The sequence below is a fragment of the Natator depressus genome, chromosome 2 (assembly GCF_965152275.1).
Source record: "Natator depressus isolate rNatDep1 chromosome 2, rNatDep2.hap1, whole genome shotgun sequence".
Taxonomy (NCBI): Eukaryota; Metazoa; Chordata; order Testudines; family Cheloniidae; genus Natator; species Natator depressus.
The window spans coordinates 176,701,855-176,726,605 of record NC_134235.1 but is presented as its reverse complement, the minus strand read 5'-3'; the positions used below and the strand labels follow the sequence as shown (position 1 = coordinate 176,726,605).

The window sequence follows — 24,751 nt, the reverse complement described above, 5'->3', positions numbered from 1 at the left end:
TTAGTGTTAGCAATAATGGGTAATGTCTGAGGGGAAAAAAAACTAGTACGTACAAGACCATAGCCTATAAATGAATGCACTGTCTCAGGGATTCTGTTTTTTAACTCTTCACTCTTAATAACCACACATAAATTGGAAGCTACCTGAGAATAACGAGGAGTCCGGTGGCACCTTAAAGACTAACAGATTTATTTGGGCATAAGCTTTCGTGGGTAAAAAAAACCCACTTCTTCAGATGAATGGAGAGAAAATTACAGATACAGGCATAAATATATATTGGCACATGAAGAGAAGGGCGTTACAAGTGGAGAACCAGTGCTGAAGGCCAATGCAGGGCTAGTCTACGCTGGCAGCACTTTAATATGCCTTGTGTGGTCATGGTGCAGCACTGGGAGAGAGCTCTCCCAGCGCTCTAAAAAAACCACACACACACACGTGAGGAGTGGCTCCCAGCGCTGGTGCACTGTCTACATTGGCGCTTTGCAGCGCTGCAACTTGCTGCACTCAAGGGAGTGTTTTTTCACACCCCTCAGTGAGAAAGTTTCAGTGCTGTAAATTGCCAATGTAGACAAGCCCTTAGTCAGGATGGATGTAGTCCACTCCCAATAATTGATGAGGAGGTGTCAATATGAAAAGAGGGAAAATTGCTTTTGTAGTGAGCCAACCACTCCCAGTCCGTATTCAAGCCCAAATTGATGGTGTTAAGTTTGCAAATGAATTGTAGCTCAGCAGTTTCTCTTTGAAATCTGGTTTTGAAGGGTTTTTTTTTTTTGTTGAAGTATGGCTACTTTTAAATCTGTTATTGTCTAGGGAGATTGAAGTGTCCTCCTACTGGCTTGTGTATGTTACCATTCCCGATGTCTGATTTGTGTCCATTTATCCTTTTACGTAGAGACTGTCCGATCTGGCCAATGTACATGGCAGAGGGGCATTGCTGGCACACAATGTCATATATCACATTAGTAGATGTACAAATGAATGAGCCTCTGGATGGTGTGGTTGGGTCCTTCTCATTAATTATTGGGAGAGGACTACATCCACCCTGACTAAATTGGCCTTCAACATTGGTTCTCCACTTGTAAGGTAATTCCCTTCTCTTCATGTGCCAATATATATTTATGCCTCCATCTGTAATTTTCACTCCATGCATCTGAAGAAGTGGGGTTTTTTACCCATAAAATCTTATGCCCAAATAAATCTGTTAGTCTTTAAGGTGCCACCGGACTCCGCGTTGTTTTTGTAGATACAGACTAACACGGCTACCCCTCTGATACTTGGTACCTGAGAATGTAGGTCAAAAGCAACATCTGAAGCACAAGGAATGGGTATGAGAAACTTTCACGGAGGGGTGGAGTCCACATCACACGTGTGCACTGAAAATAAGAATTAAATTAGTTCATAGTATGTTCTGCTACATTTTCATTTTTTCCCCACAAAGCAATGCATTTATGATTTAAAATGATCAACTACGGAAACTGAAATAGTACAAAAACAAACTAGATGAAGACTCAGTCATAAGTCAATAAAATAGTGTGTCACAAGACAAAACACAAGAGATTGAAGGAAGGAGCATGCATGCTTGAGTGAAGATGCAGCTTCGGGTCTCTAACGGTTGGGGGCAAGGATTTGGGGGGTTTAACCACTACTACTGGCTCCTTCTCTTGACATGAGAGAACTAAAGCAAGAACAGTATCTTACTCTTGCAAAAACAAAAATCTGACAGCTTGGGAGCAGTTTAGTCCACCAAGAACAAAGATGCCAAAGTAGCACAGGTTCTCCTCACCTCCACTTCTTTATGGCCATATCTTGCAATCCCTTATTTACAAAAACAGTCTTTGCTGAAATCAATGAATTATGCATGTGAATAAGGACTACTCAAACAGCAAGACTGTGACTAGCTAATGCAGTTACACATAAGAGTACACATAAGGGGAGCAGCGTGAGGGATAAGCCAACACACCTGTGTGCCTTCGTTAGGTCTCCCACACTGCGGTTTAAGCATGGAGAGAAGAAAGCAGAGACTGTGCACCCAACAGCTGTGTGGAATGTACAGAAACTTGGCTCTGTTCACCAACACACAAGCCAGTAACATTGAGCAGCTGAAACTAAGTGTACCTGTTACATGGCTGCTGTAAATTACTCCCCCACATCGCTGAGCAAATGATGAGAAGGCAACCAATTGTGATTGAACCACAATTTCTTCCCAGAATGCTTTTGGGGTAGCAAAGCATGTAGCTGTGCCACTGCATATGGGCTAGGTTGAGCCTTTAGGCTCAGTCCTACACAAGGATTTGCAGAAATGAGATCCTTGGTTTTCAAAATTCAATTCCACCCAGGAGTTAACTAAAACTTTATATAACTTGAATATTTCTTTGCAGCATTTTTCCATTTCAAATTAATGTTATTGTGCAATTATACACAAGAGGCTTCACGTTACTTCAACTTTTGAAAGATGTTCCTTCCTATACATTAGCAATTTAACTGTGTGAGAAAATTTTGTTTGAAAAGAACCTGCTGTAAGATGTACTACAAATTCAATACAGTATCTAAATATAAAACCTTTTAATAACAACATGAAATATACAAGCAAAGCTAGAAGAAAGCTGTCTGTTGGTAATTAAACCTATCAGGTATGTATTTTCCCATCCAACATTTTTAAAAGTAATCTTGAACAGACAAACATTTCTCCTTTGTATGCATTTACTGTGGCAATGGAAGGGGAATGACTTTGCTGGACTTTTACTAGTACCGAGACTTTTACTGAGAAACTGCTGGTAGCAATCAAAGGGTTTCTATGGACTTTTATTCTCACGTTAACTTAGGTATCAGCAATATTTTCTCTCTATCCCCATCTATGTCTGTCTTGATTAATAACTGATTAGACTGCACAGAGTATGGTAGTATTTAATCTGCAGCAAGAGTATGTGTATCTCAACCAACAAGGGCCTAAACTCCCGCCTAAATTTGACATATTACTTTCCAATCATACTTAAGAGGCCAATTAGTGCTGAATATGCTGTGCTCTCACACAGCAGCAATTCCCAATATCTGAGAAAACAGTGAAACAGAGTACAAGCCCAAAGGCAGCTCAAACTTGGCAGAATGTGCAGGAACAAATTTAAGTTGTTAGATGTCCCCTGCTAAACACGCAAGACAGGAAGACACAGAGTTCAAAGGACAGATGCTGTACAAAGGAGGCAGGAGAGAGGTAGAGAATTTAAACAGAGGAAGTGGTTTAATCAAGGGAAGAGAACAAAACCCAGATTTAAGGAATGAAAATGATTATGAAATATTAAAACATCAGCTGAAAAAAGGAACCACGCACAGATGGAGTGGTAGGAACAAGCTGTTGAAAACGGAGGCAAAACTAGAAAATAAGAAACAGTTTATTGAAAAGAAGATATGAAGAAAAGAAACATTTTAAAGTGCAGTTCCACTCAGCATAGTGACTAAACACAACACTGTGCTGCTCCATGTTTGTCCTTAATTTCCAAATCAAATGTGTTCAATTGACAGATTTATTTTTTTCTCGCCCTTTTATTTATTTTAACTGTCAGCCATGCAAACAACTCCTGATCAGAGTCAGCCTGGATTTTCTCTTACTCTTGCATCACCAAAGTAATAAAAAGGATCTTTAGAGCAAATTATTTCCCCAGTTTACAACTATTCATCCAGATTACCTTCAAATTAAACCTTCAGTAATATCTGTATAACCCCATTAGTCTTCAAATGATTTTTAACAGGTGTAATCAACTGGAACTTAGTAAACAATTCTTTTAAGAATTAGCAAGCAGGAACTGAATCACGCTCATGCTCAGCTGTATTGGCTCTGCAGCACAAACATGTAAATGCTTATTTTTCGGTGAAGTAAGTAGATATTATGTTAAAAGCACAAATACTGTTAAGTGCTTTCATTTTTTAGTTATTTTTCAGAGTACAGCCACACTTAAAATGTACCTAACCTGCAAGATATAGAAAGGAAAAAGGAAAAAAGCTGTAAAAGCAAAAAGTGATACACAGGATGAGCAACCAAAAAAAGGGAGCATTTACCTTATTGCTATACTGACTTTACCATGAGTTATGCCATTTTCCTATGCTTGAAATGTAATATCGCTGTAAGGTAAATGTTTCTTTTTCAAGATAGCCCAAAGCAGCATATTAATATTTTATTTTATGCCAAAAGTTATTTGATATAACACGCAGACACCACACACACACACACACGTATCTGACTCCTTTAGCATTCTGTTGAAGCTATAACAGTGTTAATCTGTGGTCAAGGACAATGATGCCCACAGCTGTATGCATGTCACACATGGTGCATACCATTGGCAGGGCACCCAGGGCTCAGGCTGCTGGAAGGTGCGGCTGGGCAAGGTGCCAGTGGGGAGCCCTGGCACCGAAGCCAGGCCCTCTGCAGCAGCAAGAAGGAGCAGTGTTGGCTGTCTCAATGCCCATTCAGGTTTGGCTCTGCAGCCCCTGTCATGACAGGGAGGCAGACTATCGGACCAATACTGGGACCAATACTGAGTGAGCAGCATTGCAATCTGGTGCATGGGGGTCACAGTGCCACTGAGGTTTGACCCGTGGCTCCTCTATCATGACAGACTGGCCTCAGGGCCAAAACTGAGTGGGCAGTGGAGCAACCCGCACTGCTCCTCCTCACCACAGCCATGGGACTGGCTCCTGCATCAGGGCTCCCCCGCCAGGGGCCTGCTTAGCCTTGTCCCACTTCCAGCGGCTGTGTCCCCTCTGCTCTGCCTGCAGGACTCACTAGTGACAGCCTCAAGACCTGCTAGCACACGGAGATGTGGTGAGTGCCCACATAGGAGACGTGGCCAGGAGAAGAGTGGTGGGGAGGCCTGGATGGGTCAGACACAAAGGGGTTTGGTTTTATGAACTATGTGAAAAATTTCTGTGTGCACCTCCGTAGAAGGAACTAATTGGAAAACTCAAAGGACAATGGTTAACTTGCATGGTGGGGTGCGGCACATTTATACCTGTCTGCTACCCTTAGGAATCAGACATTTTTAGAACTTGAGAAGTTGTGCCTGTCCCACACAAGTGAGAATCCTGCACAAATGGTATCTTCAGAGAATAATTATTTTTGAACTTCTATTTGAAAGATATTGTATTAGCCATTTAACTCCTCAGGTTTTTAATTAATCTTAAAAACAAGACTGTTTCAATAAGATCTGACATCCATTATCAAGTAGTTAAAGAAGCGCTAATGCAATTAAATGTAGTTGAACATATTCAAAGACCTTTACCAAGCTCAGCTGAGCAAACTGGAAAAGGCAAAACTAGTTTCAACTCAGGATGGAGCCATATGGCAACTAGATTCAATCTGAACAAGACACAAAGGTAAGTCAGGCAAAAAACAATTACTAACCTTCCGTACCTGCTGTTCTTCAAGATGTGTTGCACATCTTGAAGTCATATCTGGCCAGCAGGCCTCCTGGTTTGCAATCCTAGAGCTGCAACCCCCCCAGTAGAATAAACCTTTCTTACCGAATAAATCCAATTTCTTGGGGTCCTTTGCTTTTGGTGTTGTACCTTGATGACCCTGCCTTTCTCTTCCATTGGCAGCGGGTACCACCAGGGAGCCGGGTGCAGAGGGCGAAGATGAGTGCACAAGAACTCATAGCTATGGGCAGGCACAAATATTTCTGTTCAGCTCTTTTTAATGTGGGGAGAAGGGAAGCAGGAGTCTGCCACAGGGCTTTAACAGGGTCCAAAATGGCCTCATTAAGAGGCAGGGCTACTTCTGATGGGCCTGCCACCACTAAAATGTCAACCAGATTATGGGAGGACTCCTTCACTACCTCTTGGTGAGCCCTATAGTCATCCTGGTGAGGTGACATGCCCGCTCCTGACACAGCCTCACAGAGGAGGAGGCGGCCAGCACCAGCTGAGGACATTCTTCCTCCCTTTCCACATTGGAGGGTCCTGCAGAACCAGTTCGTGGAACTCAGCACTGGGTTCAGCATCCAAGTCTGGATTGGGTATTGCCTGATGGAGGTAGTGCTCTTCTTTCGGAGGCCACCAAATAGCAGGATCTTGAATACAATCCCGTAATTGAGGGGAAACCCCCACAGGTTCAAAAAGGTACTCAGTGCCAAATCTGACTTCCTCAGTTTGGAGGAAGGTCTCAACACTGCCTCCATGAGTAAAAACTTCACCCTGGCCTCCTGGTCCTTCTGTGTGTGAGACAAAGTCCCTGCAGATCTGGCAGTGGTCCCTGATGTGAGCCTCTCCCCAGCACTTCAGGCAAGTAGCGTACAAATCAGTTGGAGATATAGCATTGTTGCAGGAAGCACAGGGCTTGAAGCCCAGCGACCAGACATGCCTCGGCACCAGGTAACAGACCAAACTCTGCTAACTAAATGAGATACACAAACTACACTAAACTGACTAAAAACTGACTATTTACAACTATATACAACTATAGGAAAAGGAAGACCACTGAGAAAGCTTGCCGAAGCAAGAGTAGTCCCAGCGATTGTCATGGCCAGTAAGAAGGATCTGAGGGGGCGTAAGATCGGCTGGGCGCTTTATACCTGCACTATGTGCGCACGGCACCAGAGGACACTTGAGCTGCCCCGATGGGTACCACTAAGGGAAAAATCTCTGGTGACTGTGCTCAGGGTGCACACACTTACAGCGGTATGCATATGTGCAATCACTCGAAGAAGAACACACGTTTCTCAGTAAAAAACCAGAAAACACAACCAAAGGGCACTTAAAATCATTTATTCTTTCAAAACACAAGAGAGATGACAATAGTGGTGGAAAAAAAATCCCATGTTTATTTTCTAAAGGAATAAAGCTTTTTTCAAAAGCTTAGCATTATTTTTCTGCATAGACGTAGACAGTTTCTACATGATGTGTAGCCTGATAGAGACTATAGTAGACTAAACATCAGTATACTGACAGAAAATACAGTTCAACTGTGGCTATCTGAACCTGAATTATCTATTATGTATTCATTATCTACTTTCAAAAACTAAAATGATTTTGTAATCTATATAAAACTTGCTCCATTTGTGTGTTTCTTAAGAAAGATATATTGTGTTTTCTAAAACTATGAGGGATTGTTAGAGGAGGTATCTGAAAGGCTACTGATGAGCAACAGTGGTGGCTGTCAAACAAACTCACTCTCATTGTGTCAGTGATAGTGTGATTTTTAGAGGTTTGTACATGCACCTCGAGATTGAAAGGTGCAGTTTTACAAATTGGAGAAATAAATATTCTAGACATCAGAATGAACACATTTTTTTGTGAAATGTCTACTGACCAGAGGAGTCAAAGCCACATTTCCAAGGTGTTAAGGTACCTAAAGATGCAGGTTCCTAGTGAAATTTTCAAAAGCACCTATGGTGGTGAGGCACCTCACCTACTCACATGCTTTTGAAAATTCTACCAGGTGCCTACCTGCATCTTTAGGCACCAAGACCACATTTTCAAAGGTATTTAAGTGCCTTATAGAATAATACAACCGTATGAATATACATTAAACAACTACGTTCGGCACAAGAAAGTTAATGCAACATTAGGGACACATTTTAATAGCACCAGTGATGGTGTTCAAAGCTACAGTTTTCATTCTTACAGCAACAATAACTATGCAAACATAGTTTGAAATCCTGGCCCCTGAGAAGTCAATGGGAATTTTCCCACTGACTTCACTGGGGCTAGGATTTCACACATAGCATTGTCTTCTGAATACAGAGTTATGCATAATATACAGTGTATATACAGTAACCAATTTACTTCTTGGGTGGAGATGGAAATCAGTTTTTAATTTCCTGATTTTTGTGCAATTAAAATCTCAACCTGACACATACATCAGGCTACGTTTCTCCACAACCCACTTCCCATACCATCTCCTTTATATTTAAGGGGAAGAAAAGCGAAGCCAGAAGATTATTATTCAAATAAAAACTACCGACTACACTTTGATGGAAAGCTCTCATAATTATTATATTCAAATAAACTTGGATTATATTGGTAATAGCTCATCTTCAGTGATCACTCTCCTTACAATGTATATTTTTTCATGGTCTGTGTGTATATATAAAATCTGCTCACTGTACTTTCCACTTTATGCATCCGATGAAGCGAGCTGTAGCTCACAAAAGCTTATGCTCAAATAAATTGGTTAGTCTCTAAGGTGCCACAAGTACTCCTTTTCTTTTTGCGAATACAGACTAACACGGCTGCTACTCTGAAACCTTGGATTATATTATTAGACAATAAGAATGCTGCTCATCTAAATTCAGTTTAAGGGCATTAGTAGAACAAAACCAACCAAGAATGCTAAGCCAACCTAAGAAAACTAGAAATGACTAAATAGTATTCATGTTTCTAGGTTCCAACATTTCTTATATGTTCTATCTTCCCTCATTAAAAAAAAGTTAGCTGAAAGATAAATGACATCAGTGCACAATATTAGTTACCGAGATTGATGTTTCATAATGAAGGAGTTTAAAGTAGGGGATTTCTATTAAGAGTTCATCCACATGTAGATATATGGGAAATGAAAACTGAAATTCAGTGGAAAAAAGCTCTATCTGTAATGGCATCTTAAATACCATAAAAAGTTTACATTCACAGGTACTTTCAAAATACTACATATTTTTCTTTTCAATAATGTTTTCTTACCTTTAAGCACATGTTGAGATGTAAACTACAGGCATTCTCTATTTTTAAGAGAAAAGTCACACACCTGATTTAGTCTAAAACAATCAAAAATTTCGAAGTCTAAAAGACTTACCTCCCCATGATTGAAAAAGTAGCACGATACCGTAACTAGGCCTCCTAGACGGCTCCCACTGTGAAAAGAAAAAGAAAAGTGAGTGCAACAGAATTTCATAATATTCAAGTAATATCTTCTGAAACCCAAATTCACAAGATTTGTCCACACCCCAGAATATTTAATCTTTCACTTTTAAACAGACATTGTGACAGACATTTTTATTTGTTTATTTATTTTGAGGGGAGGAGGTAGAAGAGAGAATTACAATGTAAACCAGTTAAGAGCCTAGATAGGCAAACAATATTAGTTTTAGAACAATCCACCCTTCTTCTGCACCCTTGTATTGTATGTCTTCCCTGCAGAACTCCTCTGAATTTTCCTTTAATATACATCCAGTGGAATAATCTGGTTACCTAGCTCTGCTGCAGGCTTCCCTCTTAGACCAACATTTTTAGAGGCAGCAACTAATTAGGTGTTCCTCATTTTCTGAGTGCCCAAAACTTGATCCATCCAGAGCCTGCTTTTCAGAACTGCTGGGCATTTGCAACTTCAGCTGATGTCAATAGGAGCTGCAGATTCTCAGCACCTCTGGAAAAAAAAAATCAGGTCCTAGGTGTCTGAGTTTGGGCACCCAAAAAATGGGCACTCAAAGTTGGTGGACACTTTTGCAAATTTTGGTCTGAATCTGTGCCTTGTGATGAATTGGGGCTCTCTCTGTACAACTTATGAATTCTGGTTGATATTGTGAAGTTCTATTACAAAAAACTGATGTATTATTAGTACCTATATGTATGTAGATCTACCACTGCTGACAGGTCCTGCAGCAGGTACACACAAGACAGATTCCATGAGGAGTGCTTAGGACTCAATGACTAAGGCTGCGAGTCATTCACAGAAGTCATGGATTCTGTGGCTTTCCTAGACCTCCAGGACTTCTGCAGCAACTAGTGTGATTGACTAGCCACTACTGGGGCAGTCTCAGGCCACCCTTCCCTCCCCTCCCACCCCCCAGCACAGGCCGCCCCCCTACCCCGGAGCATCTGCAGTGTCCCTAGGCCACCGCTGAGCACCCACAGTGCCCCTAGGCTGCCCCCTGTCCCCGATGACCTGCAGCGCCCCCTCTCCAGAGCACCCAAGATTTAGTCAGGAGTATATAGTACAAGTCATGGACAGGTCACAGGTTGTGAATTTTTGTTTATTGCCCATGACCTTTTTGCTACATATGACTTTTGCTACATATACCCATGACTAAATCTTATCCTTATCAATGACCCTATTCAGGTGCAAACACCTGGGACAATAGGCAAGCTGCACCCTTAGAAAAAACATGTTAGCTGACTCCTCAGAAGGGAGAGGGGAAGGGAGAAGCAGTGCAAACTTACCAGGAGTAGAACAGGCCAGATGACCAGGAAGGGTTTAAACATACACACACAGGAACAAAGAGTGTGACAGGAAGAGGAAGCCTGGGGAATGAGGACGGTTGCACAAGCTGGGTATACAAGAGAAATGCAGGCTGTTGCATATGGATAGTCTGTGGAGGGGCCTTCTAGAAAGCCTGCTGCCTTCTGGACCCACCTGGTTCCCCAAGGGCTCACAAAGGAAGGGAGAGCTAGTGAGGAATATTGTGGTTTCAGATATTTATTATTTTATATGATCTGTATTCTCCGGTGCTTTACATGATTAAGTAAAGAGCATAAATGTGTTACACCCTGTGCAGTGTGTGTGTGTGTGTGTGTGTTCGTGTTCACTGTTTCACAACTGCTACACGTTCCTGAGAGTTAAAATGTAACTAGAAGCTTCACATCTTTTGGGTGGAGTCCTTGGAGAAGGGTATGTTTAAGTAACTGGGTTATCTCAGGGGCCAGCATTCATCCTGAGGGGTCTAGGGCAGATGAGCTGAGATGCTCCCTTTCCATGAAAGCATAGCAGACTGAGCCTGTGCCCAGGAAGTGTGCCAGAGGAGCCAAAGGAGGAAACAGGGCTGCAGCCTATTGAGACTGAGGGAAGCCTGAAACACCTGTTAAGAATCCAGAGCAACAGAGGCTTGGATTTCACTCACAACAGCCCTCATGAGTGGCACTTGCTAGGATATGACATGCCTCATTTTCCCATTTGTAAAGTGAGGGATAATACTTCCCCTACTTCAGAGGTATTAAGATGATAAATTCATTAATGTGTGGGAGGCACTCAGGTGGCCACGCTAATGGGCACCACAGAAAAGTTCATGAAAAAAATCGATGTCCTATTCATTGCAGCATTTGGATGGTGTGAAGTAAATAAGGCATGGGATCCACACACTGAATGTTGAGGATAAAGATAAATCGTTAACAGCTGCCTCCTTTGCTAAGCACAGTAATCCTGTGCCTTGAAAGAGACAGGGGTCTCATGATGTAATTAGATTGCCATAATGAACAAGGGGCAGAATTAAGATTGCACTGACTACATGAAAACTGATATTTTCTAACTTTTGAGTGCTTGACTTTGCAGCCTTCCCATCATTCTTTCACATTTTTTCAAAATGGAATATACTACACACAGAGCTCCATGGGAGTGGAGTCATGTGAAAACCATCAGCCTATAAGCTAAATTACATCTTTCCTCAGCAATGACAGATTGTAGGAAAACCAAACTGAAAACCTGTACGATAACTCCTCACTTAATGTCGTCCCGGTTAATGTTGTTTAGTTGTTACGTTGCTGATCAATTAGAGAACATGCTCTTTTAAAGTTGTGCAATGCTCCCTTATAACGTTGTTTGGCAGCCACCTGCTTTGTCCACTGCTTGCAGAAAGAGCAGCCCGTTGGAGCTAGCTGGTGGGGGCTTGGAACCAGAGTGGACATCAGCTCCCCTAAGTTCCCTGTGTGGCAGCTGCCCAGCAGGCTATCAATTGCCTGGCAGTTCAGCTGTCCCATCCCCCACTGCCGTCTGCTGCTCCTGCCCTCTGCCTTGGAGCTGCTCCAAGGAGCCTCCTGCTTGCTGTGCAGAGGAGGATGGTAAGAGGGGTGCTATTGACAGGGTGTCCCCCTCCCTCCGCTCCTATACCCCATCTCCACAGAGCGGGGGCGACGGGGGGAAACTCGACAGGGCTCAGGACAGAGGGAACTTTCTGGCAGCAGCTGCTGTCTCAACTTGAAGGGACAATGTGCATCTCTCTCTCTCTCTCTCTCTCACACACACACACCCACCCACCCACCCACATGGGCCGTGTCTCCGTCTTGCTCTGCCATGCTGTGTCTCCTCCCTCCATTCGTGCTGCCTTGTAGAGTGTGAGGCTACATTAACAAGAATGTGCTAACTCTTGAGGGCTCAGCCCAGTGCTAGTTCATCATTTAGCAGTAAGGCATTTCCTGGGAAATATCCCACCCTCTAACTCCACCACCTCAGCCAAGCTTCACAATCACCATTGATGTGTACAGTATTAAATTGTTTAAAACTTATATATATATATATATATATACACACACACACACACACACACATATATTAGTATTTTGTTTGGAGAAAAAACATTCCCTGTAACCTAACCCCAACATTTACATTAATTCTTATGGGAAAATTGGATTTGCTTAACATCATTTCACTTAAGTAGCATTTTTCAGGAACATAACTACAATGTTAAGCGAGAAGTTACTGTACCAAAAGCTCAGTCAGGCCATCATGATCATCTAGTCTGACCTCCTTTGCAGATCACGGAACCTCACCCACTCACTCCTGTAAAAGACCCCTAACCTCTGGCTGAGTTACTGAAGTCCTGAAATCATGATTTAAAGACTTCAAGTTACAGAGAATTTACCATCTACACTATTTTAAATGTGCAAGTGTCCTGCGCCCCATAGAATCTTAGAATATCAGGGTTGGAAGGGACCTCAGGAGGTCATCTAGTCCAACCCCCTGCTTAAAGCAGGACCAATCCCCAACTAAATCATCCCAGCCAGGGCTTTGTCAAGCCTGATCTTAAAAACTTCTAAGGAAGGAGATTCCACCACCTCCCTAGGTAATGCATTCCAGTGCTTCACCACCCTCCTAGTGAAAAAGTTTTTCCTAATATCCAACCTAAACCTCCCCTACTGCAACTTGAGACCATTACTCCTTGTCCTGTCATCTGCTACCACTGAGAACAGTCTAGATACATCCTCTTTGGAACCCCCTTTCAGGTAGTTGAAAGCAGCTATCAAATCCCCCTTCATTCTTCTTTTCCACAGACTAAACAATCCCAGTTCCCACAGCCTCTCCTCATAAGTCATGTGTTCCAGTCCCCTAATCATTTTTGTTGCCCTCCGCTGGACATTTTCCAATTTTTTCACATCCTTCTTGTAGTGTGGGGCCCAAAACTGGACACAGTACTCCAGAGGAGGCCTCACCAATGTCGAATAGAGGGGAACGATCACGTCCCTCGATCTGCTGGCAATGCCCCTACTTATACATCCCAAAATGCCATTGGCCCTCTTGGCAACAAGGGCACACTGTTGACTCATGTCCAGCTTCTCATCCACTGTAACCCCTAGGTCCTTTTCTGCAGAACTGCTGCCTAGCCATTCGATCCCTAGTCCGTAGGGGATCCTAGTCCCATGCTGCAGTGGAAGGCCAAAAAAACCAGGGTCTCTGCCAATCTGACCTGGGGGAAAATTCCTTCCCAACCACAAATATGGCGATCAGTTAGACCGCTGAGCACGTAGGCAAGACCCACCAGCCAGACACCTAGGAAAGAATTCTGTGTAGTAACTCAGAGCCCTCCACATTTAGTGTCCCATCTCCAGCTGTTGGGAATTTTTGCTACTGGCAGTCGCCGATGGGCCACATGCCATTGTAGGCAGTCCCATCAGACCATGCCCTCCATAAACTTACCAAGGTCAGTCTTGAAGCAAGTTAGGATTTTTGCCCCCACTGCTTCTCTTGGAGGACTGTTTCAGAACTTCACTCCTCTAATGGTTAGAAATCTTCACCTAATTTCGAGCCTAAACTTGCTCAATGGCCAGTTTATATCCATTTGTTCTTGTGTCCACATGAGCACTTATGTTAAACAATTTCTCTCCCTCCCTGGTATTTGTCCCTCTGATGTATTTATAGAGAGCAATCATATCTCCCCTCAGCCTTCTTTTGTTTAGGCTAAACAAACCAAGCTCTTTGAGTCTTCTCTCATAATGTAGGTTTTCCTTTCCTTGGATCATATCTGTTCGCTTCTCTGCACCTGTTCCATGTTTAAGAAAGATTATTTCTAACTAGGAGACAAGAATTGCACACATTATTCCAGATGTGATCTCACCAGTACCTTACAAAATGGTACTAACACTTCTCTCTCTCTACTGGAAATGCTTTGCCTGATGCATTTTAGGACTGCATTAGCCTTTTTCTTGGCCACATCACACAAGGACTGGCCTGCCACAAATCTTGGGAGACAGGCCAGTCCTTGCCTACAGACAGCCCCCCAACCTGAAGCGAATACTCACCAACAACCACATACCACACAACAGAACCACTAACCCAGGAACCTATCCTTGCAACAAAGCCCGTTGCCAACTGTGCCCACATATCTATTCAGGGGACACCATCACAGGGCCTAATAACATCAGCCACACTATCAGAGGCTCGTTCACCTGCACATCCACCAATGTGATATATGCCATCATGTGCCAGCAATGCCCCTCTGCCATGTACATTGGTCAAACTGGACAGTCTCTACGTAAAAGAATAAATGGACACAAATCAGATGTCAAGAATTATAACATTCATAAGCCAGTCGGAGAACACTTCAATCTCTCTGGTCACGCAATCAGAGACATGAAGGTCGCTATCTTATAACAAAAAAACTTCAAATCCAGAGTCCAGCGAGAAACTGCTGAATTGGAATTCATTTGCAAATTGGATACTATTAATTTAGGCTTAAATAGAGACTGGGAGTGGCTAAGTCATTATGCAAGGTAGCCTATTTCCCCTTGTTTTTTCCTACCCCCCCCCCCCGGCCTTCTGGTTAAACTTGGATTTATGCTGGAAGTGGCCCACCTTGATTGTCATGCACATTGTGGGGAGAGTGGTCAGTTTGGATGAGCTATTGCCAGCAGGAGAGTGAGTTTGTGTGTGTGTGTGTGGGGGGGGGGGGTTAAAAAACCTGGATTTGTGCTGGAAATGGCCCACCTTGATTTTCATGCACGTTGTAAGGACAGTGGTCACTTTGGATAGGCTATTACCAGCAGGAGAGTGAGTTTGTGTGTGTATGGGGGTAGGGGGGGGTGAGAAAACCTGTATTTGTGCTGGAAATGGCCCACCTTGATTTTCATGCACGTTGTAAGGAGAGTTTGTGTGTGGGGGTTTTGGAGGGGGGTGAGGGGGTGAGAGAACCTGGATTCCTGCAGGAAATGGCCCACCTTGATTATCATACACATTGTGAAGAGAGTGCTCACTTTGGATGGGCTATTACCAGCAAGAGAGTGAGTTTGTCTGTGGGGGGGCGGATGGTGAGAAAACCTGGATTTGTGCTGGAAATGGCCCATCTTGATGATCACTTTAGATAAGCTATTACCAGCAGGAGAGTGGGGTGGGAGGAGGTATTGTTTCATGGTGTCTGTGTATATAATAATGTCTTCTGCAATTTCCACAGTATGCATCCGATGAAGTGAGCTGTAGCTCACGAAAGCTCATGCTCAAATAAATTGGTTAGTCTCTAAGGTGCCACAAGTACTCCTTTTCTTTTTATTAATATCTTCCACACTAAATTTGTGCTACAGTTAATAATAGCATGTCTTTGTAAAGGCATCTGGATATATTTTGAGAAAGAATACTAGTCAAAACCTGTCAATTGCTTAATATTTTAAGTTAGACGCTAAAAAGCAAAGACTTCATCTGAAAAACCAACAAGATTTGCCATCAGGATTTATGATTGAAAGCAGCGTCCAGCTGAGTAGGTACAAGTGGTGTGGCTCCATTGACTTCAGCGGAGTTATGCTGATTTATACCAGCTGAAGGATCTGGCCCCACTTTCCTAGCTAACTGGTTGAAAATGGTGAGTAATTTTCCATTCATAATAAAAACTGCTTTAACGAGAACCTGAGTAACATGTTTACAATTTCTAAATTAGCAGAAATGGAAATTAGAATGTACACTTTACCAACACTATGAAAAAATATATTTTTTTTGCAAACTTCTTGTGGAAAAATTGTGTAATTCAGGAGATATTAACACTGAATTCTGGCTTTCCAAAGTTAACTAAACCATATGGTTTTCTGTGAAACAAGGTATACAAGCAGAAATGAGAAAGAAAGTGTGTTGTCATTCGTGATATATAGAGCATGAGTAAAAGATTAAAACAAAGGAAAAACTAGCAATAGCACTGAAGCAAAGAATAATCCTAGGATTTTGTAACTGAGCCATGTGCACAGACATTCACATTTTATAGCATAGCCAGTAGTGATGGGATGAAGCAATGCATGGTTCTGAGGAATGTTAATGGGAGATAGGAACTTTGCAACACACCAGCTGTATGTTGCCACTTCACCAAGACCTGTTTATTGGCCTTCACAAAACTTATTTTGTGGTCACAACCTATTCTGACAGAAATGTAACCACAGTTTCAGAAAATACCACCACAATAAAAAAAACAAAAAACAAAAAAACCTCCTTTATACTAGTCTCAACTGAAAGATTAAAGTTTGAATGGTCATGGAGACAGAACAACCCTCTCAATCACAAGGCAATCTGTCCCGATCAGCGTTGAAGCAAGCTGACAGGGCAGTTAAGGATGTTGTACTGTTAATGTTTTAGCTGTACCTCTTATATAGAGGATTCTGTTTTCAGGACCATCATTTCTGTACTTTTCATTAGTGCTAAATTCTCTCTCACCAGTTAAAGGAATAATGAAAGAAGATTAAAGGAAACAAGACAAACAAGAGAAAGCAGTAGCATCTGAGGACACTTAAGTCACCATATTCCAATATGAATGCATCCAATGAAGTGAGCTGTAGCTCACGAAAGCTTATGCTCAAATACATTTGTTAGTCTCTAAGGTGCCAAAAGTACTCCTTTTCTTTTTGCATATTCCAATATGTATTTAATATAAATAGAAAAATCTAAAAGTTTTCCTCAACTCTATACTGGGCACAGAAGTAACACCCTGTATACAATATTTTAAGTACATACTACATTGTACATTCATGTGTGTGTAAGTTTTTGGGGAATGTGATGGGGTATCCACCCCACACTCACCCTGAAGGGGTTAATGGAGGCCAGATAAGCCAATTAACCTATTACGCTGAAGGCTGAGAGGAAAGCCCTAATTAGGGGAAGCTCACCTGTGAGGGAATAGGCAGGGCTTCTATAAAAACCAGGAAGCTGATAGCAGGAAGGAGGCAACAGGGAGGTAGTCAGCAGTCACTCCCTGGGAGAAGGGAGGTAGGTCTGGGGGCTAGAGAGAGAAGTAGCCCATGGTTGCTCCCTGGGAGGAGGGTGTCGAGAAGCAAGCAAACCCAGAAGAGTGGGGAGGGCCTGGAGGTAAGGATTCAGACCAGGGACTAAACAGCATGGTTGGGGACTGAGCAGACCTTGGCTATGTGTTGTAGGGACCCTGGGCTGTAACCTGGTGCAGAGGGCAGGCCTGGGTTCCCTTACCCACTACTAGGGAAGTGGCACTGGTGTGGCAGCGAACTGGAAGACTCCCTCAGTCATTGTTGGAGTGACAGAGACTATGAAGGACTATATCCCAGAAGGGGGAAAACACTAAGTGAGCTGGCAGGAGGGCCAAGTCATGAACAGGACACTGTGGTTCCGGAAACGAGCTACAGACCAGAGAGAGAGATGGAGTGACAGTGTGAAACTGTAGGAAGGGTCATCGACCACATGAGGAATTCCCAGAAGTGCTAGGACAAAGGCATTCAAGCCTAGTAGCGAGTGGAGCACCTTGTCACAGGGAAAGAGGGTTAATGAAATCATGACACTTCTCTAGACTGTTGGGCTTCTCTATATTAAAATACAAAAGAAACATTTATGAATACACATACAAAAAAAATAGTAAATCTGTCAATCTCTGCCTCTCACACACATGCCTTCTCCCTACCTCTTGGGAAGGAGGAGGATGCTGTCTATCTCTGATATCAGCCTCTGCCTAGTAAGTAGGACAAATATGGTGGGGGAGCACAGCTGCTTCTGAGTGAGAGAATAAACTCCATTTCTGTTCTCCACATCAGAGATTCCCAACTTCTCCAAGGCACTGTCTTACAACTCTACCCTTTCTTCCACAGCAGCCTGGCAGTTACAAGGGGCATGTCCACATCACTGTACAGGACTTTTCCAATCCCCATTTTGCATCTTTCTCACCAAAGATGAGGCTCCAGCACCTGCCTTTTGTCATTGCTCTGCCAAGGATAAGCAGCAGAGTGAAACTGACATGATTATCACTGCTAGTGCTGCACATAAGGTTTTGATTAGGTTTCACTTAGTAGAACTATGAGCAGTAGCAGAAGTATGGAGGCTGCAGATGCATGATAAAGTATATATTCAGTCAGTTAATATTTCCAAAGTTATCTTTGCAACCAGAAGGCCTAGACATTATTTTTAATGAAAGCTTTACATAAATCTGCAAAGGGGGTGGCAATGATCCTCCTCTTCATTCAGAAAAGCCTTCTATTAACCAGCTGTGTATAGGTGAGTGAATTTTTCAATCCCATTAGCATTAGTCTGACATATCCTAACACCTGGGGGTACTTGCTGTTATAATGTGAAGTAAAGGAAAACAAATCAATTAATAAAATATAAAAAGACTACAACCAAAATATTAAAGGCTGTCTGAAAATGTATTTTTCTTTTAAATTTGGTAATGGAATGTCCAAACACAAAATGGCATTTGAGCTACTTAAATATGCTTTTTCTACAATATTTTTAAATGTTCACCCTTCACTTTCTTCTCATGCAACACCTGCGTGTGTGCTCTTCAGATTTTGTCATATCCACAACTGAATATTGCTAGAACATGCATACTACGGAAAAAACCCTTCTTCCTTTCCACCCCACCACCACCACTTTCCTATGCTTAATATTCTATTCTTACAAGACAAACATTAGAAAAATTTAAGGGGAAGGGTACAAACTATCTATGGGGAATAAGTGTATGCAAGTTCAGCTTTTAAATGTTTTGACAAATATCTGATACCTTATTTTATATCCCATAAAACTGGGATAGAAACTGAAATATTAGTTTTGTGTTCTAAATTGAACTGATGAATTACCGATTTGAAAGGGAAAGCAAAAAAATGAGAAAGGCCACAGTTTTTCTGAGTACTTATCTGAAAGTAAGCCACCAAATAATTTTGAAACATTGCCTTCTAGGAGGTAAAAGGAACAATAATAAAAAAATTAAACTTCTCTGTTTAACACAACCAACTACATTTCAATATTAGCATTTTTGTGTCAATGATTTCTTATACCTAATCTAGGATTCTGGTACCTAATTTTCACTCTTAAGGAGAAATAGCCAATATTATAATTAAGGTCTTGACAAATTAGTTTTTACATTTCTTGTACACAACATACATTTGGAATTCTTAGATGTTGCATCTTGAAAACTTGAGGCTAAGATGGAAGTTACATTTTGTGATTAACCATTTAGAAGGGGCCTATAACTGACTGAACTGACTTTTGTTGGCTCTAGAGTTTCATTTGTTCAACAGAAGAACTTAAGGGCCTGATTCACTACTCCAGTTTTACATCAAAGTAACTCGATTGAAATAAAATCCAATGGTTTAATTGGAGTAACAGCAGTGTGTAACTGAAGTGAAACTGTACTCACAGAGCAACACCCAGTTCACTGATGCACCAAGAACAATGTATCTCCTATCTGCTATATCCCAGAGAACTGCCAGGATCCAACAGAACACTAATATTTCAAAAGAAAATTGCCAATGCAGAATAGTCAGAAAGGAAAGGAGTATTGTGTCTCCAAACATGAACAATGTTTCAACTAAGATGGAAACTTCCTTCTGGGTGTTGAAATGGACTCCTGATACCAATACTTTCATTGTCACAAAGTTGAGCTGAAAAACAAAGAAATTTCTCACACAGATCACTGAATTTCCTCATAAATTGACTAATATGTGAGTGTATTATATTAATATGAACAGTGAGTTACAGTAGCGTGGTAATACCTAGATCAAACTTTTTGGTGACAGAAGCCCAGGCCTCCTTCATTGAGGTCAATGTGAGCTGTTGCCAGTACCTTCATCTGGACCATGAATGGTCCCCATACTTGTTGCTTTTATGTTATAATTTTGTTACTCTATACTCCCTCTATTATTTCCCCCCCAAAAAACCAAAGTTGTTGCAAATAAACACCATACTAACGTTGCTCATTTTTGATTACTCTGTTAGCTTGGTATTGTTTGTCAAAAATCATCTTCACATTAAACCACTTGAACAAACCTAAAGACCAAACAAATTTGTTTTAAAGTAGGACACTGTTACACCAAAACTTTAGTACTAAATCTAGTACTGAAACAGACTGACTAAAAAATAATCTGATGTGGACAAAAACAGTGTTAAGCAGCTAGATAGTATGATCTGTTTTTCCGGAAATTATGGAAGTACTACAGCAGTGCCCTCTTGTGGGGCCGTACAGTAATAAGGTCTTCATTATGCTAAAAAATAGGGTTTACTGCTTTATAATTCAGAAATATAATTGTGTTGTGGGTCAAAAGAGAGACAGGAAGGTTTAGCTCTGGAGTAATGTTTTTTTAAACCAGTACTGTTTACATTAGTTTGGGAGTTTTGAAGTTACAAGAGTATAAAACCTGCCCAAGAATAAACAGTGGTTATTTTGAAATCATTTTGTCTTTAAACAGCTCAAAAAATTGCGGATTTTAAAAATGAAATTTTGCAAGCTGCAAAATTGGTCCACAACATGGACTTATGTCTTGGGAAATTATTGTAAAAATGGTCAGGATATTAAACATTTAAAGCATGAACTGTGTTCAAGAACTGTAAAAGTATGTTCCTTTGTATTTTCAGTTTGCATACTTTCTGTCCAATTGTTAACTAGCTCTTAAGTTATGCAATATACATTTTTAAAATACAAAAACTAATTATGCTGACCAAAGGATAAATCCTAGTTTATTTTCTGTTACAATAAAAATCAATAAAATAATGCAGTTTAAAAAAAAAACTTCTGTAGAAGCAGTTAGGGGTTAAAAAAAAAAATCAGATAAATATTCAAAGATCCTGCAGCCACCAAAAACCGCAAGTCATGCAGAGTCAATGAGTTCCGGGTACAACTCTGTGAGGAGGATTAAACAAATCAACGGGGTGCTGAAACAGTCACAAAAATAAATCTCTTACAGAACTACACAATGCTGCATCTAAGATGTAACCTTTCTGTTATATTAATTTCAAGATCAAAAACACATGATTAACAAAAACAAATGTGCTGCCTTCAAAAAACAAATTAAAAGTAAGAACTATGCAAAGTAAAGATAAATATAGTTTAAGGAATATACTGAAGGTAAACAATCCATGATATAATACTGCAGTGTAAGTACCAACTCCTAATTGCATTATGCATGCTGTAGCATTATATATGCCTAAAGGGAGCATTAGCTTAACACAGGAGAAGACAGTTTAGAATACTGAAGCACAGAATACTATTGAACTGCTGGTAAGCATAATCATTTCCTGGAAAAAGTTACTACAGGGTTTGTTTGGGGAGAGCGTTGGGGGTGTTTCTTGGAGGAAGAGAAGGAAGGTTATACTAAAGACTTTGCTAACTTGGTGGTTTGATGATAACGATGCCATACTACTACGCACAAGTTGCAGAAGGGGGACAGCACACACATGCACATAAAAAAGGGTAGGAACTATACACACTGTGGATCTCCTGACCAAACACTGGGCTAGTGTTGAAGGAGCAGAGACACAAAATTAAGTTTTTTCTGACTTTTAAAAATAGGCCCTTCAGCTGGAAGCTGCATACTCCAGGCTTCTGAAACCTAGAAATTTTAGTTTAAGTAAGTCATATTTATGAGTGTTCTGTACTGAAATAATGAAGACCTAATTAGGTAAGTTTCAACTGGCCACTTGCTGGCAGAGCCAGCACTAAAGCAATGAAGGGACTGCTATTTTGACTTCCTAGATACATTATGCTGAAGTACAGAGACATTTAATTAAAGAAAAATTATTTAATTATTCAAGGTACATAAAGAACATTAAAAATAAGCTGTAGTTTAGAGGTAGCGGAGGGAGTAGAGCAAACAGTGGTAGCTCTCCGAGGTACAACACAAGGCCTAAATTTATTGTTCTTCACCACTTTGGCTAGAGGTGTAGACGGACTGAAACCCCCACAAATTGCACAGGCACTAGAGTAGGTACTTTTTATTATCCTAAAGCAACTCTTCAGTCAATTGAAAGAGCAGCAAAGATAGACAGCCAGGAACAAAATCAACAGGTTTCTTCCAGGTTCTTCATGTTCTGGAACACCCTACAAATAGAATCATTGGCATCCTACAACCAGAAGGTTCCTGCGAACTATTTCATGAACAGAACTTAGCATGGAGGAAGACTGATAAGCTTTTTCTGGTGATTACGTCATCTTCTGCTCTCACTTCCTCCATCACTGATTAGCCAAAACTGCTAACCTGATTCTATGCAGTGTAGTTGTAGCCATCCGTAGTCCTAGGATATTAGGACGACAAGGTGGGTGAGGTAATATCTTTTACTGAACCAACTTCTGTTGGTGAGCGAGACAAGCTTTCATGCCACACAGACCTGAAGAAGAGCTTTGTGTGGCATGAAAGCTTGTGTCTCTCACCAACAGAAGTTGGTCCAATAAAAGATATTACCTCACCCAACCTATTCTAATCACTTCAAAATGGTCATGATTCCCTTTGTTTTTTCATGTCTCATGCAGATGTCTAAGCCTCCTCAATCTCCAGGTAGTCAAAAATTAGAGCCATACTAGATTACCAATGGTTTTTCTAGTCCAGTATACTGTCTCTGAGAATGGGCAACAACAAATGGTTCAGGGGAAAAAAAACAAAAAACCCCTAATGGACATTTATGGAATCATTTGCCATGGGGAATTTTTTTTCATAATCCCTAGCAGCTACTGGTTGGCTTATGCCTTGAAACAAGGGTTTAATTTCCTTATTCATCTTTACCTTTAATTTTTTTTTATTTGCATGTGTAAATGTATATATGAGAGTATGAATGCTCTCATACTCAATAAAAATGTTGAATCCTACCAAGTTATTAGCTTCCATATCTTGTAGCAATGAATTCAATTGGTTGGTTGATTAGGGAAAGGGGAAGGTTTTAAAAAATCCTTTCACCAGTTTTAAGTGTGTTGCTTTTTTATTTCATTGGATGATCTCCTGTTCTTATATTATGGGAGAGGGAAAATAGGAGCATCCTATTTTCTCTCTTGCATTATTTTAACACTGATGATATACCATCTTCCTTTACAGATGACAATGGAAAGTCCAGAGGATCAGCTTTTTGAAGCTCAAAAGCAGCACTTGGTCCAATAAAAGATATTACCTGCCCTATCTTGTGTCTCAATAGAAAACACTTCAGAAATATAAACTTCTATACAACTTGAACTGCAGGTGGCTTGTGTTTAGATTAAACTATTTAATTTCACTACTAAATCTCTAATTTGAGAATTTACATCCAGCACAGTCCAACTCAGGAGACAAAATACTGAGAACTTAAAACACAATAATGAGCTTTGAGTGACATTAACATAAAATGTGGATTTCACTTTAAACTGCCTGCAGTATCCTCAACCTGACAGGCCTCCCTTGTACGTAAAGTTTATCTGTTGTCTTAGAACATGCTGCATTCATCCATTACAATATCAAATATACACACCAAAAATCAGATGAACCCACTGTAGCAGAGGAGACACAATATCACTCCTGAAATTTGTTAGCTGAACTAGGCAACTTTCCATTTTCACTACTATGTTCGGTTTTATCCCAATGTTGTTCTTCATTGCAGCTACTTGTAGCTGGGAGTGCCCAGAGTGTAACAAGTCATTATCTCTATACCACCATCCCATATTCAGAAGAGTACAGAAGGAGAGGAGGGGGGAAGCAAAGAGCAGAGAAGTATGGTATCTGTGAAGTAAGAGACCAATTCATCCATCTCTCGCTCAATTATTTGTTTTTGCACCACAGTCTTATGAGAATAAAGGGAAGAACATCATTTTCAACAGAAAAAACAGAAGCATAACCAAGTCCATTTTGGTTCCTGAATTGAGTACAGATACTGTAAATAAATACGGAAATTCACAACAAGAGGAAATGTATGCAACTCTTTGTTTCTGTAAGATTGCACCAACTGAGAAGGAAAGAAACCTCAGTCTTAAGGTTTTTAGATAAGAAGCTTAAATCAAAGGAGCACAGTATAGCTGCAGCCAAAGCACTATAAAACGCTGGGTTTGATTAGAGGCATAACTGAACAACTACATTTTAAAAGAAAATGTGTTTCATTAATAACTGAGGTCATGTCGTCAAATATTATTAAAAATGTATACTATCCTGCTTACTGATTTCCAAATGCTACCTCCTTGATATTTTTATCTTCTCATATTTGCTTAGTTGTCATCCAAATTAAGGGATTAACAAGCTCCTCTACAAAAAAGTATATGTTTAATACTAACATGTAAATAATGCCCCAAAATAATTGCTTCACTGAGTATCCCAAAAAACACATTTTTACTTTAAAGAGTTATTAAAATGTTTACAAACACTACAATTTTACTAAAAACTTGTTACCATTGAAATTACTTGCTGCTCAACTGTCTTACCTTAGGTATGTGCCATATATGAAGAACAATGACATCATTACTCCATTTAAAAGAAAGATCACAGCAACATAAAAGGAAGCAGGGTCTCCCAATCCTAACAAACAGCAATTAACATACAGATAGTGACAAAAATATTCTAATAGGACAGATTTTATATGTGTATATTCTAGCAACAAAAAGTCAGAACAACATGTTATATAGCATGTAACCTTACT

The 24,751-nt window shown here is 40.8% G+C and overlaps 1 protein-coding gene across 4 annotated transcripts in view; it reads right to left on the bottom strand.

The window, feature by feature from the left end:
* Positions 1-24,751, bottom strand: part of DPY19L1 (dpy-19 like C-mannosyltransferase 1) — a 96,544-nt gene that overhangs the window by 51,999 nt on the left and 19,794 nt on the right. For 3 of the 4 annotated variants that reach the window (XM_074945351.1, XM_074945353.1, XM_074945352.1), the window contains exons 7-9: positions 24,537-24,630; positions 8,777-8,834; positions 1,282-1,373 (exon numbers count right to left, since the gene is read on the bottom strand). In XM_074945351.1, coding sequence (XP_074801452.1) covers positions 1,282-1,373; positions 8,777-8,834; positions 24,537-24,630 — 244 coding nt within the window. The remainder of the gene's footprint in view (positions 1-1,281; positions 1,374-8,776; positions 8,835-24,536; positions 24,631-24,751) is intronic. The other variant, XM_074945354.1, reaches the window with a different exon arrangement.